Source organism: Opisthocomus hoazin, chromosome 8 (genome assembly GCF_030867145.1).
Source record: "Opisthocomus hoazin isolate bOpiHoa1 chromosome 8, bOpiHoa1.hap1, whole genome shotgun sequence".
Taxonomy (NCBI): domain Eukaryota; kingdom Metazoa; phylum Chordata; class Aves; order Opisthocomiformes; family Opisthocomidae; genus Opisthocomus; species Opisthocomus hoazin.
Genome location: NC_134421.1, coordinates 19833307 through 19848540, shown reverse-complemented (window position 1 = coordinate 19848540; position 15234 = coordinate 19833307). Strand labels below are relative to the sequence as shown.

Below are 15234 nucleotides of genomic sequence, written 5' to 3'. Positions count from 1 at the left end.
ACCAGAGCAGAGTAGAGGGGCAGAATCACCTCCCTTGACCTGCTGGCCATGCTTCTTTTGATACAGTCCAGGATATGGTTGGTCTTCTGGGTTGTGAGCGCACATCGTCAGCTCATGTCTAGCTTTTCATCCATCAGTACCCAAAGTCCTTCTCTGCAGGGATGCTCTCAATCAATTCATCCCCCACTCTGTACTGATATTGGGGATTGCCCTGACCCAGGTGCAGGACCTTGCACTTGGCCTTGTTGAATCTCATGAGGTTCACATGGACCCACTTCTCAAGCTTCTCAAGGTCCCTCTGGATTTCTCTGACTTTTATCAAATTAAGGAGTCAAGAACATCCGCTGCTGAATAACTTAAATGAGAGAGGTGCTTTTTTCTTTCCAAAAACCTGTGCAGGTTATTAGGTCTATATGGCACCCAGTGATACTAGAAAATACTGTAATTACATTAAGTTCCAATTCCAATCAGGATGGAGGTTTTGAGACAAAGCCAGATGGTATTTAAATGTAATTTTTCAAAGATTGTAAAGTCCACAGTTTAAAAAAAAAACAACTCTTACTGTACAGTATACGCTGCACCAAGCTGAGCAGTGTGCCTAGGCTTCGCTGTGCTTGGGCAGTGCAGAGTCAACAGCACAATACACGTGTCACATCTTTATGAACACCAAACTTGAGCCTTCTAGTGATTCTGACAGCCCTTCATCAGGTGATGTACATTCTCCTACACAGTGCTCTCCAAATTCTGCCAGACCCTTCCAGTGCTCAGCCACCCTGTGATCTTTTAGTACTGAGTTCCTCTGATTAACTGAACATGTTGTAAAAAACTGTTTTAAGTGTATTGCTTTTCTATCTGATTTACTGTCGATTTGTGCTAGTATCATGAGGGCAACAGTGGGAATATTCTTATTATCTTCCTAATGCTACTCATTATTTTCTCTGACTCTATTGTGTCATCTTTTAGGTGACTTTTCTTTTCAAAAGTAACCAGTCCCAGTCTTCACCATTTCTTCTCCCATAGAAATCTACCATTGCTTCACTTTTATTGCCCATCTGACTGCATGAACATTTCTTTTATATTGCCTCAACATCCCTTTCAAATATTAATAAGCATCACAGTTAAACCGGGGATTTCATGAAACCCAGAGAACATCCTCTTGGGTACAACAGTTAATGGAAAAACCTTGCTGTGCCCTGACAACAGGATTTTTTTCCCCTCCAGGTGTATGGTTGGTTATGTTAATGCCAGTTTGTCAGTATTTCTGGTGTCTGACTTTGAAAACCGTTCAGAGCCGACATCAAATGGAAGTGAATTCTCTGGTTCACCATTAAAATATTGCAGGTAAGTATCTGATCAAAATACCACCCAGCTTTAAGCCATTGCAAGGGAGAAGATTCATGATAAATTTTGGGTTGCAACTGATTTCAGAACTTAAAAAACAGTAACGGAAAGAATTAACTGTGCTATTCAGGGACATGCTCATGGTGCTGCTTGGCTGTTACCTGCTTGATTCCTTTCTTAGATACAGGAGAAGCCGAAAAGTGGATGTCTGGCAGGTGTTCCTAATGCAGGATTTCCGTGGTGTCATGGCTTGAATCAGACACAACCATCATGAAGAAATATGGTATCAAAGGGCCAATAATAGGTGACTGATTACTTAGATACCGGTGAGATGAAACTGTCATCAGATTACGTCGCAGCACATACACAAGGAAGTCGAGGTTGCACAGAAGTGACCACACTGAGTTATTTCACAGGTCTGCCAAGCATAAACAGGGTCTGTCCTAAGATGCTTTTACAAAACCCCAAATCCAGCACTTCCTAATTGCTCAATAGTTAATATGTTTATGTCATTGCTTACAGGTGTAATTATGAGTAATTATCATACAACTGTGGTTTGAAAAAAATAAAATGAGCCATTATCTGTATGTCTTTGTCCTCAGAGAACAGATTGGAGAAATAGCAGTCTGAGACTAGTCTGTAATGACAGATTTGCACCTGATTGATTCTAGTGATCCAAAGAATGAAGGATCTACATAAAGTTCTTTAAATGGGGTCCCAGACAAAAATACCAAACAAAAAATACAGCTATCTCTTTTTTTATTGGAACATCGGTTTACAAGCATGAGTCCTGGTAGCTGCAGATACACTTAGTTCCAGTATTTTTCACTGTGACGAATTAAAATATCCTTTCATGAGCGCACAAAGAACAAGACATGTTCTGTGATACAGAATAAGTCAGTGATACTTTGTGATATTGTGACATTTTTATTAATAATAAGATGTTTGAGTGGTATAGTGTAATGAAGCAGGGGGATGGCATTAATGTTTTTTTTAACTAACTGATATTTAAGACTGTTGCAACTTCTTTGGCAGAAAGAACAACCCAATGTTGAATCCCCACAGACAACATTTTCTGTGGAACAGAATCACTGCGAGAATACTCCATTTCACATTGTTTGCCATAGCACCATTTAATGTTTTGTAATTCTGATCATTCTCTTCCCCCTCCTTAATTCGTTTCTTCCCCAACTTCAAGCATGAAGTTGCTGCTTCTTAAAGCTGATGGTGGAAATGCCATCAATAAAAAAAGTTGTCCCCTCAATATTCCATAAAGAGAACACTACAAAAATTGGTGCCATAAATCTCCAGAAGATAAATCTATTCTTCTGGGGGACACTGAATACTTATGTATATCTACCCTTGAAAGAAAATTCACATCTTACTTTCTTTAGCTGAGTTTATCAACTACTTAACGCATCTGAATTCTGCTAAAAAGTCAGTCATTTTAATTGCACTTCAAGCCAGATATTGATAGTGAGGTAAGGAAATATTATGTTCTACTGTGAAATAGTATAGGCATTTTTCCAGGAATGCAGTCTGTCTGAACAAAAAACAGTGGCCATCTTCAGTTAACTTCTGCTTGTCTGGAACACGGATGGTGCCATGCTATTCTGGCTGTTTATAAAAGGTTTCCCCATTTCTTCATGTGTAGTGCTTGATTCCTAGCAAGTAGAACAAGGAGACGTACTCTAGTGACTGGGGACTTGGTCCAGGGCTTTCTGTTTTCAGGATGCTTAGGATATTGTAAAACATTCTAAACTATGAAGTCAGCATGCTGCTAGCAGAAAGGAAGATCATCTGAGTTTTAAGAACTCATACTAGAGATACGACAATTTAAGAAAGGTTTGTTGCTGACTAAGATGTCAAGACACGGTTTATTTCATTTTGTGTAGCACCCTTTGCAATCTACAAAGGTGAGCCTTCAGGGGGTAATGAAGATTATCAGAGAGATGAAGCAACTGTTTATTTCTTTTGCTCATGGGAGTTTTCTTTAGTTTCTTATAACTAACTTAGAGATCAAGCTTAAGTGTATTATTTACTATGGTATTTTCAATATCTTTTATAATGGATATTCTGTCCCATCTAGGAAACAGATTAAGGAGAAAATGATTTTTACACTACTTTTAAATTGATTTTCTGCAATAGTGTTTTGGAATTAACATACTGCTAGTACAAATGGACCCCAGAATGTGTGACAAACAGATTCATGATTTGTTAATGTAGTTTTGGAGACATCCTGGATCCAGCTTTCCCAATAGATATCTCCAGTTACTTCATTGAGACCTAACATCTTTAAAGAAACATTGTGAGACAAGAGACTAGATCTATTTCTTACACAGCCCTTTCCCTGATGGTATACCAAGAGGCACAGTTCTGGCTCCACTAAAGTCAAGATGAGTCATGCTTTACACCAGGGATGGCCAACTAATTGACCAAGGGCTAGATGGAGCCCATGAAGCAGTTGTATATGGATTTTGTGAGGGCTGTCAGGCTGACAAAATTGAGGACACTTATGGTTTTCAAATGAACTTGTAGTGGGAAGAAAGCAGCCCTCAAAACAGCAGAGCATCCCACACTGCTGCATGTTCTGAGAAGGTGCCTGCAAGGCAAAGATTGCACTGCCAAAGGAGCTGCTGCAGTGTCAAACCGCTGGTGCTGAGCACCCAACATCTTCTGTATTTGCTTCAGGACTTTCGCTTCGTGTAGGCACTGGCCTGCTCCTCTGCACTGGATTTCCATTAACAGCCGGAGCGCAAAGTGCACTCCTGGAGTGCATCTTACCATTAGGTTTCATCGGAAACTAAACCCTTTTGGGTGAACCAAAGTGTGGCAAGTAGAGGTGATCAGGACACTTGCTTCAAAAGCATGCACCTGATCTGAAATAAAACACTGTGTAGGCCCAGCCTAAGAAGCAAGCAGTGTTGTGGTAACTCGTACAGCCTGAACTGAGATCATCTTGGTGCAGAAAATGCAGTGTTCAAGAGCAGCTGGGTCTGGTTTTGCCTTCCTCCCAGGCAGTGGGGCAGGAGCTTGCTAACTACCATACTCTGCTTGTCTTTCAGGTACAGGGACTACCGAGACCCTCCTCACTCCCCAGTGCCCTACGGTTACACGCTGCAGTTCTGGCATGTCTTAGCAGCACGGCTGGCTTTCATTATTGTATTCGAGGTCAGTGACCATTCAGGTGGCAAGGGTGTTTGTTTCTCTGTTTTGACAAGAACAACAAAATGAAACAAATTTCCCTTTGAAGCTTTTTCATAGGGCTGATCTATGATGGCAGCTGTTGAGGTTTTCCTGTTAGTTTCTGCTATCTATATTGTGCCGTGTATTCTCAGATCTGTTTTCTGAACAGTCACAGGTATTTAGGTATTTTAACAAAATGGGGAATGCAGCACTTTGAAAGCTGTAACAGTGACTTGCAAAGAGGGGAAATAATGAAGCTTTTAGTTATTTTCTGAGTTTTGGCATTGGTATCCTGGCTAGGCTGGGAAGCTTCATGCTGACTAGTGTGTGAGGAAGGGGTAAAGGAACATGAGAAGAAAAGGTGAAACCTAAACAACTGAAAAATTAAGATAGTTGAAGTTACAGTATTTAAACATCTAGATTTTTTTCTCAATTTTTTAAAAATACCATTCATTTGCCCAGAATGATTAGCATCACAAAGATGATGATGATGAAAAGGATTCAATACCTTTGCCAATGTTCATAATATTAGTACTTACTGTCAGGATCTCAGAAATCTTTAAGACAAACCAGAGAAGATAATACCAACTTGACATGACTGGTATTCCCATGCTGATTTTGAAAAAGAGAGACAGGAGGTCAGATAAATAGGATGAGATCATTTACAAAATAAAATGCAGCTCTTTAGGCCCGAATTTCAGGTGCCTGAATATCCCTGCCAGAAACCAGAGGCTCAGCATCTCTCCAGCACAAGCAGATGGAAATGCCCTTTACACTGTGAAGAAGGCAAACAGGGAACAAATGACTTTTAAAAACTCTTTACTCAATCCACTGCTCTGAAATCATAGCAATAGGACATCCAACACAGATATGGAAGCTGTAATCACCATAAATTATTGGCATAATGTTCATGAGCACATACTGCATTTCTGACTCATTACTGTGTAAATTCATTCTGAAACACCTCTTTGGATCGCAGAACAGAAGCATTTGAATTAGAGGAAAGGTGAAGGGGAAACATTTCTAGATTATTTCTTGCGTAGGGATGTCTTGGTGGCTCAGCAGAAGCCTGAGCTCTGCAGTGAATTCCCCCTGATTGTCATTTTCAGCCCTTCCCAGACAAAGGGGGAATATGGCACTGCAGGCTGGGCTGTCTCCTTCCTCTGCACTGGGCTAACTCATTAGAGGTTGGTACTAAGGAGATTGGCTCTTCCATCGTCTCTGCCACACTAAGGGAAACATTAAGGGAAAGAAAGAAAGATTTGATAGAGGGCTGCTGGGCTTGATGCCTTCATTTCTTGAGCTGTCGGTACTGAGCGCCAGGGTATGTGTCTCCAGAAATGACTACAAGAAAGGACTTGGCAGGTCAGCCTAAGCAGTTTTGAGATTGAAGAGAACGTGGCTGCTTGATACACACTTGGCATAAAGGCAGCATGGTATAAGGGCAGAGATGAATGAGGCAAAAAAACCCAGCCCTGGTCAAGTCCCAATGCCCAGACAAACTTGCGACCTGCTACAGGGTACCATTTTGTGTCTGCCCAATACTCGCACAAGAGAATTGACTTTGCTTTGCCCCAGCCAAAGCCATAGGCTGGCTCATAGCTGTCTCACACAACAGGGGCCACTCTGTTTATTGGCATGGTGAACTGTTTCCTTAACTATATCTATGAAGTCAAAAAGATAATTTCAGCAGAAACCATGACTGTCTTTCTCTGTGGAAAACACTAATGGGTGTACTGTGATTTCTGCTACAGCAATTACAGTAACATATTGCACTAAGAGATAAGTGATTCAAGGTAGGCTTTTTCCTAAATTACGTAACTACCTAAGCTCAGACACTTTGGTGCTGTGGGTGTGGTTATTTTGGCTATCTTGACCTACCTCAAAAACAAACAAAAGTATTTCCTATCACTGCAAATGGAATTATTTGTCCATGCTAAACTGACAGAAGCAGCTTTTTCTTCCTGTTTTAGATTTGGCAAAAAAACCCCATCAATTAAAGTACTGCGGGTTTATTTCTCATGAGGGAAGAATAAATGGAAAAACATGTTACATTTTCTTTTCTGTGGCTTTCAAAGGAAGGGTTCTGCTTGGAGAAGAAATGCCTTTATTCCTCCAATCTGGAATGAATGTCCTTACTGAGATGCTGTTTCTCTGCTCCTCCTCTGAAGTGGAGTGAGTAAATCTCCAGGCAGCATTTTTGATCAAAGAAAAAAGGACACTCAAGCAATTCTCCCCCATCACAGTCAAGCTTTTCTGTGGCATGCCTAGAACATGAGGGACAAAGCATCAGTTACCTTGTGTTGAATTGTGATGTTAGTAAATGGCAATATGGCTTTGGATGTATCAGAAAAAATGTTTTGTTTCGCATAGGTAATTCATTGTTTCCAACACTGATGCAAGGGTTTTTTGGTTACAGAAAAGTATTATATTATTTGATCCTCCTGTTCCTGCAGCGCAATCCACTAATACCAGGCCCTGCCCAAACAACCTTACAGCAAAGCATGCCCTCAGGGGTTTGAACACACAGGTCATTCAACAGTTTTGAGGCCTTATTTGAACCCAGTTGCTCTTCACCTTAATCTGTACTCCATTCACTTTGACTGGAGTATTTATGGGGAAAAATCTTCATGGTTTGATTTCCTGCAATTTAGTAGTAGATTTATTTCTAATACTTTTTGTAAATTGGAAGGAGAGGGTTTTCAGAAGATATGGAAAACACTTGTTTTCTTCCTCAGATTTTCATTTTTCATCCCTTTTTTGTTTTCACAGCACCTCGTCTTTTGCATAAAGCACCTGATTTCCTACTTAATCCCAGATCTCCCAAAAGATCTGAGAGATCGGATGAGGAGAGAAAAGTACCTGATTCAGGAAATGATGTATGAAGCTGAACTAGAACGTCTGCAGAAAGAGCGGAAGGAAAGGAAGAAGAATGGAAAATCTTATCACAATGAGTGGCCATGACGGGGTGAGGAAGAAACTGCTTAAAAGAATATAGGAATTCTGTTTATAAAAATCTCCTTGTTTTCCACAGTGGAGACTGCAGTGAAAGAAATAGTCAGTGCATGTTGTGTGCACTTAGCACATGTGCGCCCGGGTTTAATATGGTGCACATTGTCATAAGCCTTTTGAAATTAGAGGTCTTGCAAGGCTTAGTCTTCTCCAGAGCTAGTGTCAGCATGAGCACATCAGATCAAGGCACAAATGTCTGCATTCTTTCCAGGAAGCTCCTGGGCCCCAACTTAAATTCAAGGCCCTAAACTTCAAAGCAGTTATGTATTTTACAGTGCTTTACAGAACTCCGTGATCTTAAGGCTTGTTCTCGTGACCAGGTTGCTACTTCATAACCAGTGACTCTGTTTTAGCACCGTGGCAGTACTTGTCCATGTGTGTGGCCACCACCCACAGCACATGCGTGGCAACGTTGCCCTCTTCCACAGTGGACTAAGCTGTGTTAGCTTGCATTTACGACAAGTTAAGGTCACGTATGTGGACCATTTCCATTACTTCAACAATAGTGAGATATTTTTTAGGAGGAGATTCTTGATCATGAGTCTAATCAACTGGGCTAACAATGCTGAAAAATCTAAGTGTGCAGAAGTGCTGACAGGTAGACAAACATCTAAATGTGGCCAGAGGTATCTAACTGTAGGGTCATTTATTTGGAAATAATACTGTGAAAAGTTGGTAACATGTTTTAAATATTTGAACAGTGCCTTTCCAGCTATCGGACTATCTGGTCTCTGAAGGAAACAAATCAGACTAGGATGTCTTGCCCAGAATTGCCTGTGTGTTTGTATTGCAAGACCACATTGGTGCCTCATCAGGAATTAGGGTGTATGATGCACAGAACAGAAGACAGACTGTGTCTTAAAGACCTATCTATGTAAGTAAAGCAAAAAAAACCCAACAGATGAATAAAGTCAGCAGAGCAAAAGAACACAGGCATCTGGAATCTCTACTCTTGTAACATTTTCTTTATTCATCCTTCCATTATCTATGGAGAGGTGGAGGGGAAAAATAAAACAACAACAGACTGTACTATGAAATAGTTTGAAATTCTTCATGCAAAGCAATTCTGCACAGGCTGCAGAACTAGATTTGGCAAAAATGGGACACTGTCTACCACCTTTTGCACATTCTTTAGCATTAAGAAATCAGAAAATTCCCAGATCATTAACCCAAAAATAGTGGAGTTGTAAGTCTGAAGACTGCGGAAGCGTTGGAGGGAGCAACATGAATCAAAATGCTGAGTGTTGTGAAAGCTCTACCATCTCTTGCCTCAGAGTGATAACACTGTAATTCTTGCAGAACACGAAGTGGCATGATCAGCCACAACACAAAGAATGAAGTTCAAAAGCCAAGACTGTAAGAAGCCAAGTGCAAACAAGCCTATGTCCTGGTGAGGATACAGCTAGATACAAAATCCTGGAGCTGAACAATTCACCTAGCCCTTTTCCAAATAACTGGAGCTCCATAAAAATTATAATTTTCTCAGAAATCTTCAGAAATTGTGACTTTGTTAGTTCAAAGTTATTTAAGAGAGAGAAAAATTCAGCAAGTTGTTTTTACAAGCTCTTCCAGAAAACCTTTGACAGAAGAGCTAGAATTTGCCCTTCTGGACAGGCCACACAATGCAAGACCTCATGGATGGATGCCTCAGGCTCCACAAGACATCAGGACCACTTGCACCGAGATCACATATTGCCAAATTAAATCTATTAACTTCTTTCCACTGCAAGGGAGAACTGTGCTATTTCCATGTGGAGGACAAGGTTTTAATGAAAGGAAATATGGCTTGAGGAAGAGGAGGGGCGTGGAAGAAAATGTATGCACTCGCATCTGAAGAGGATGAGGCCAGACTCTTTTCAGTGGTGCCCTGTGACAGGACAAGGGACAACGGGCACAAACTGAAGCACAGGAAGTTCCAGCTGAACATGAGGAAGAACTTCTTTACTCTGAGGGTGACGGAGCACTGGAACAGGCTCCCCAGAGGGGTTGTGGAGTCTCCTTCTCTGGAGATATTCAAGACCCACCTGGACGAGGTCCTGTGCAGCCTGCTGTAGGTGACCCTGCTTCGGCAGGGGGGTTGGACTAGATGATCCCCGGAGGTCCCTTCCAACCCCGACCATTGTGTGATTCTGCAATACTGTGGTCTCTGTAGCCACTGCCTGCCTACACTTTGCTTCCTCGCAGCGAGGAACCTCCTCCAGTAGTGACGCATCATTCTATATGAAGAAGATAAATGGCACAGCAGCTCCCATTTATCAGGTGCTTCTGGCCCAAGCCTGAAGGTCCCATGAGGCAACATAAGTGCTGAAGAAATTTCAGGATTAATCTGTTCTTTGTTGACTCAGTGCCAAAATGAGTGGGGAACACAACTGATGGTTGTGGGGTGTATTCCTGCCTAATGAGGTAACGAACTTGCTCATCTTTGCTTCAGCTTGCAGCAGCTGTGGACACATCCCACGTGGGCAGTGGAGAAATGGGGGTATTTCTGTCTCTGTAAATAGGGGGTGAGGATTAGGCAATGTCATCCTCCAATAGACAAATGCCAGATGGGTCAGTGTTTACCATCTGCCACCTATGGGTGTCTACGGCACTTGCAGTCTGAGGACTCTCAGGCAGGATCGCTGTGCAAAATCACATTCAGACCAAATTCACACGAGCAGTTGGGTTAGTTTGCATACCCTCTGTTCAACATCTAAAATAACAGATGACAAGAGCGTAGAAGCTGTTTGCTAAGTAGTAAAGTGAGGCATGAGTCACCAGTCTCGCCCATAGGAGTGTGAACTTTTGCAAACTTCTGCAGTAAGATACAGCTTTGTCAATATAGATCTCAGTAACTTCCCAGAACTGAACTGAAACCTAGCAGAACATAAACTGACTTCCACTCCAGAGGAACCACTGCAATACAATGTGCCAAAACAAATAAAATACAGCAGAAATACAACAGATAATAATTGCTTTTGAGACTAGCTTTCAACATCGCTATATTATGATGAATTTTCATGGCAATACATTGCTAGAAGTTGTGTCCCATTCTGCTCTAAACGAGAACATGAGTTGGCTGCTTACCAAGCTTGTGCTGACTATGATGCTGCAAGAGGCTCTGACCTCCCGGGCAGATCCTGAGTACATTTCTGTCTCTCAATGTTGACCAGCCAACCCACAGAGGTTTCTGTGCTGCTGGGCTGCAGAAAAGATTGCCATTTAGTCCTTCAGAGCTATATAGCAGAACACTCAGGAAAGATGACCTCTTTTTATTTATTAATTGGGAAAATATAATACAAGTAACAGGCTAATAATAATAAATGGAGTTTTAGTGGTCTCTAGATAGCAAACTTATGCCATTCCCTTCTTTCTGAGCTGATGATGGGTTTTGTTTAAACCTCCAGGTAACCGTCCTATATGTTGTTTACTTATTGCAGCTCCACAAGAGCACTACCTTCAAGGGAATGAGAAAAAATGCAACCTCAGTGCATGCCACAGACATTTTACATAGCAAGCAGGACAGCACGCATCAAAGGATTTACTGTGAAATCATCTTGCAGTCAGCATAGGACTGATCACCATAGACTACCCTTGACAGCAAGCATGTACTTCATGAGCAGTTATACGCCAGTTTTTAAAACCAAGGAAAAAACTGTTTATTGGGACTATTTTTCAGCCTGTTTGCTATGTTTTTTGCATTCTGTCCCATGTTGGTTTTACAGCTCTCAGAATAAAAAATGTAAATGGACAACCTGGATACGCTGAGAAAGAAAAATCCTAGGTATAGAACATCATCTGCGTTCAAGCCACCAAATACTACAACAGAAACCCTGTTTACAAATCAGTTCTTTTTTATTTAAAATCTTTCTGAGGGGACTTATGTTATTTACCATATATATATAATATATATATAAAGTATATAGAGAGATTGTTTATTTGTAAATAGAAAAATCCTATGGAGAAGAATGTCAAGTTTTCACACTTTAAAAAAAATCATCAACATAAAGCCATGTTTAATGCTTGTATAATGTGATGCAATAAACTTTAAAATAAATTATGCATATGAAATATTTGCTGTTTGGCATTCATGAGTTATTCTGTGTTTACCTTATTTGTTCAGAAAGCAAACAGGCCAGTCAGGTGGAGGCAAATCTAAATGCAGACTGAAATGGGCCAAAATCCATCGTGACTTTCTCTGTGGATTTCTTGCGTATTCACATAGCCAAATATTGTTCCTGTTGTGTTTTTAGTTCTTTTTTTACTGTTCCTACTTGTTTTGTCTCTTGACCCTGCCAGATGCTGCATGTAATTTGGACAGTGTGGAGTGTTCCCACACCCATGGAATTAATTGGCTTTGAGCGTCCTGAATTTCTTTGTTGGGTGAGCTTTTACCTGGGAGAGATGGAGGATCAGGGTGCAGGAGTGTGATGGAGACACCAAGAATTATCTTGCTGCTTTTACAGAGACAAGGCCCTGGTTTAGAGTCCAACTAGCAGAGGACAGTATACGATCCCAGAGAAAATATTATTCAAAATTAATTAACTGCTTCAATTAGTGATGCCGATTAAAACAAGAACCATATCGAAACAAGTAAAGCAGAAAGAGTCACTTTGTAGCTCTGCAGCAATCATGGGAGGTTAGTTAGCAAGAAATGGGGCAATTGTGGGGCCCACCTGCAAAGTTTAACAATGTTTGTCGCTAAACCTCTTACAGCAAGACACTCTACCCAGTGAAAACTCATCTTGAGGTTGTGATTGTGGACCAATAGATGTCACTTGGCCCAAATGTTCACTTCATACCAAAGTTAAATAACTGCTCCGTCCTCAAATGGTGACTTCAAGTAGTAGGTGAAGATGGTCATCTACGTGTTTTCTCTGTTTGAAACAACTATGTGAATTCAAAGCACTGTGAAAAAAACTCTGTGCTGCTACATTTTTTCTTAACTATGGTAACCGGGAAAACTAGTCTTCACCCCACGACCAAAACAGGCAGAAGTCAGAGATCATGCAGGGCCATTTAAGGCAGCATCAGGTACAGCGCAAACAGTGATCTCAGCACAGAGCAGTGCAACGGAGGCCACGCTGGGGCTCTTCAGCACAGCAGTCATCAGTCGCGCTCCCGAGAAGCAACATTCAGCTGAGCGCTCGGCATGTGTGTTGGGAGGGCTGTGGCCATACCAGCAGGCACATGGGTCAAGGGCCAGCTACAGGCTTCTGCTCTCTCTGTCCGCAGCTTTCCAAGCACAGGGACGCAGAGGAACACCAGCCCATTTCAGCACACTGCAGCAGAGTAGAGACACCTGCACTTTTCAGTTCTGTGGGCTGAAAGTATCTGGTAAGTACCAATTATTATACTCTAAGGCTCAAGAACTATTCTGTAGCACAAAAATGCAATATCTATTTCCGTGTCATGAAGACAAGGCACAAGGCTGGATGAGCTGCACTTCTCATCTGAGGCATCGGAAGCACAGCCAGCTCATTCACTCAGTGGACTAGTTGTGTTGGAATGACTAGGATAGTCCCAGAACAGACATCCCTGTCCTCAGTCCCAGAAAACTTTATTTAGGCTGCTATTTTTTGTCTCAGATCTTAGATATATGGACACAAGACATAACTCACGGGCTCTATCCCGCTTGCTCAGAGCCCTCCCACACAGCGACTCTAGGCACTGGCCTGGTCACAGAGCTGCAGCAGAGGAATGGGGGACAAGGGGCTGGCCTTAAACTCTGCACTGGAACATGCAAACCAGCGCTCCAGGAGTCAAAGGGGAAACCTGCTTCCACCATGTATTTTGGTGCTGGGTTAGCTGATGGATGTGGAGTCCTGGCTGGACGAGAGGGGACATAACTTGGTGCGTTGAGCAACCCAGGTTCTGATCCGGAGGTGAGCCTTGGGACCAGCGGACACGGAACCCTGCTGGGAAGGTAGAGCGACGAGCTCGGGACACTGGAGCAGGGGGAACATCACCTTTTCCTGCCACACTGTCACTTCCTTCCTACCACGCTGTTGTTTCCTGCCACAGCACTGTTTTCACATTGAGATGCAGCTCTGCACCAATCACAACGAGTTGCAGTAGTTTTGCCTATATATGGATCGGGGGGTTGACTAATCAGATGCTGTAATAGTTTTGCTATATAAACCTTGTTTTGCTGACTAATAAAAGTGAACGATCATACTCATATTGGGGTGACATCGTTACAACATTTCCGTAATCCACGCCAACAGACGGAGACATGCCCATGGTGGCAACTCATGTCGTGTCTGTCTGGCCTGCACTCCTCTAGTAGAGGTCTGCTCCTCAGAGCCCATTTTTTCTTCCTAATGATTTCTGATCCTGTCAGTTCATTTTATGCAGTAGATCATCAAGTGCTCTCTGTCACAGGGGCACGAAATCAATTGATTTAGATACTAAAGGGCACCAGTCAAGGTAGATAAACTAGCACTGTGCCATATTCCAAGTTACAGCAGCTCAGCACCTGGCACAAACGCAGCATAACTTTTCGAAAGCATTTAAGACAAGCAGTGTTTCATTTGATTCTCAAGCATGACTGCTTTATAAACTTCACAGCTCGATGTTCCTTCAATGGCTTTTATTTTCCAGCTTGATTCTGCTGCTGTAGAAGAGTTTTAAACACCTGTGTATAGCCATAGCAAAAAGTCTTCAGTACAAAAACAACCCAGTGGGTCAACGTCTGTTCCCTGCTGCCCCAGAAAGCAGCCAGGATAAGGAAGCAACGGGGGTTTTCACCCTCCCAAACCACAAGTACAGTGCTCCGGCTGGAGTGGATGTGCTGTTCAGCTTCTCTTAGCAGCCAAACCAGCAGACAGGCCATCCCATGCCCTGCAGCCCTGGAGAAGCCTTCCCCAAATGACAGTGAGCCTCTGTGAACCCTTCCCCATCCTGGGGGATTGTGCAGTGGACTCTGCCTGCCTGCCAAAACACACGACATGCTCTTGCCTGATTCGGAACAACCTTGAACACGAATCCACAGAGTGACAACACGGCTGCATGAACACAAATGGCTACTTGATGTTTTAGCTCACAGCTCCGCAGATAACAGCAGTGGCTACTGCAGATGCAGCCTTTCCTCTTGTCCAGTACAGCAAAGAGGGCCACCTCCTTGCATTGCCATCTCTGCCGTGCTATGCCCAGCCCAGTGCAAGAGTGGTCCTAGGACAGCACCCTGGGCATTAAGTAGAACACTGTGGTGGGTCTGCTACTTGGCATTGAATAAAAAGCCCAAATAGCTTATTTCCTTCATGAGGACCAGCTCTGTAAGGGCAAGAAGGGCAGAAGAGGGAAACGGGGCATGAAGGCAAGGCTATTACTGACTCTTGCCTTTACCCATCACCAAAGACACTTCTGTAGCTTCCACCAGTGAGCAGAGAGGAAGAGATGCAGGTAATCTGGAAACAAGTGGCTTAATAAAAACAAAGATACATGTCAAAAACAGCAAAACAAATATACTCTCAGGATCTGTTCTACAAAGGAACCAGATGGCACTAAACACACCACCCGTACTAAAAAAAGACCCATTGCTTCTTGCAATCTGGTAAGGTCCCACAGCCCTAATCCCTTCATACATTCAATGCCTTAAAAGAAAAAAGAAAAAAAATAAACCAGAAAAACAGCCATGTCTGGAGGAACAGTGCTCTTACCAAATAAAAAATTTACTCTGAGAACGAACTGAGATTAAAAGCAGGTATTTTCCAG

General features: G+C 42.4%; 1 protein-coding gene across 8 annotated transcripts in view; it reads left to right on the top strand.

The window, feature by feature from the left end:
- ANO4 (anoctamin 4) overlaps positions 1-11511 on the top strand; it is a 200359-nt gene extending 188848 nt beyond the window's left edge. For 6 of the 8 annotated variants that reach the window (XM_075427641.1, XM_075427640.1, XM_075427639.1 and 3 more), the window contains 4 exons: positions 1222-1341; positions 4407-4512; positions 7300-7495; positions 10959-11511. In XM_075427641.1, coding sequence (XP_075283756.1) covers positions 1222-1341; positions 4407-4512; positions 7300-7491 — 418 coding nt within the window. In that variant the 3' untranslated portion in view covers positions 7492-7495; positions 10959-11511. Of the gene's footprint in view, positions 1-1221; positions 1342-4406; positions 4513-7299; positions 7496-8240; positions 8724-10925 lie in introns of those variants that run through there. The other 2 variants (XM_075427637.1, XM_075427638.1) reach the window with 2 other exon arrangements.
- The last annotated feature ends 3723 nt before the right edge of the window (positions 11512-15234 follow it).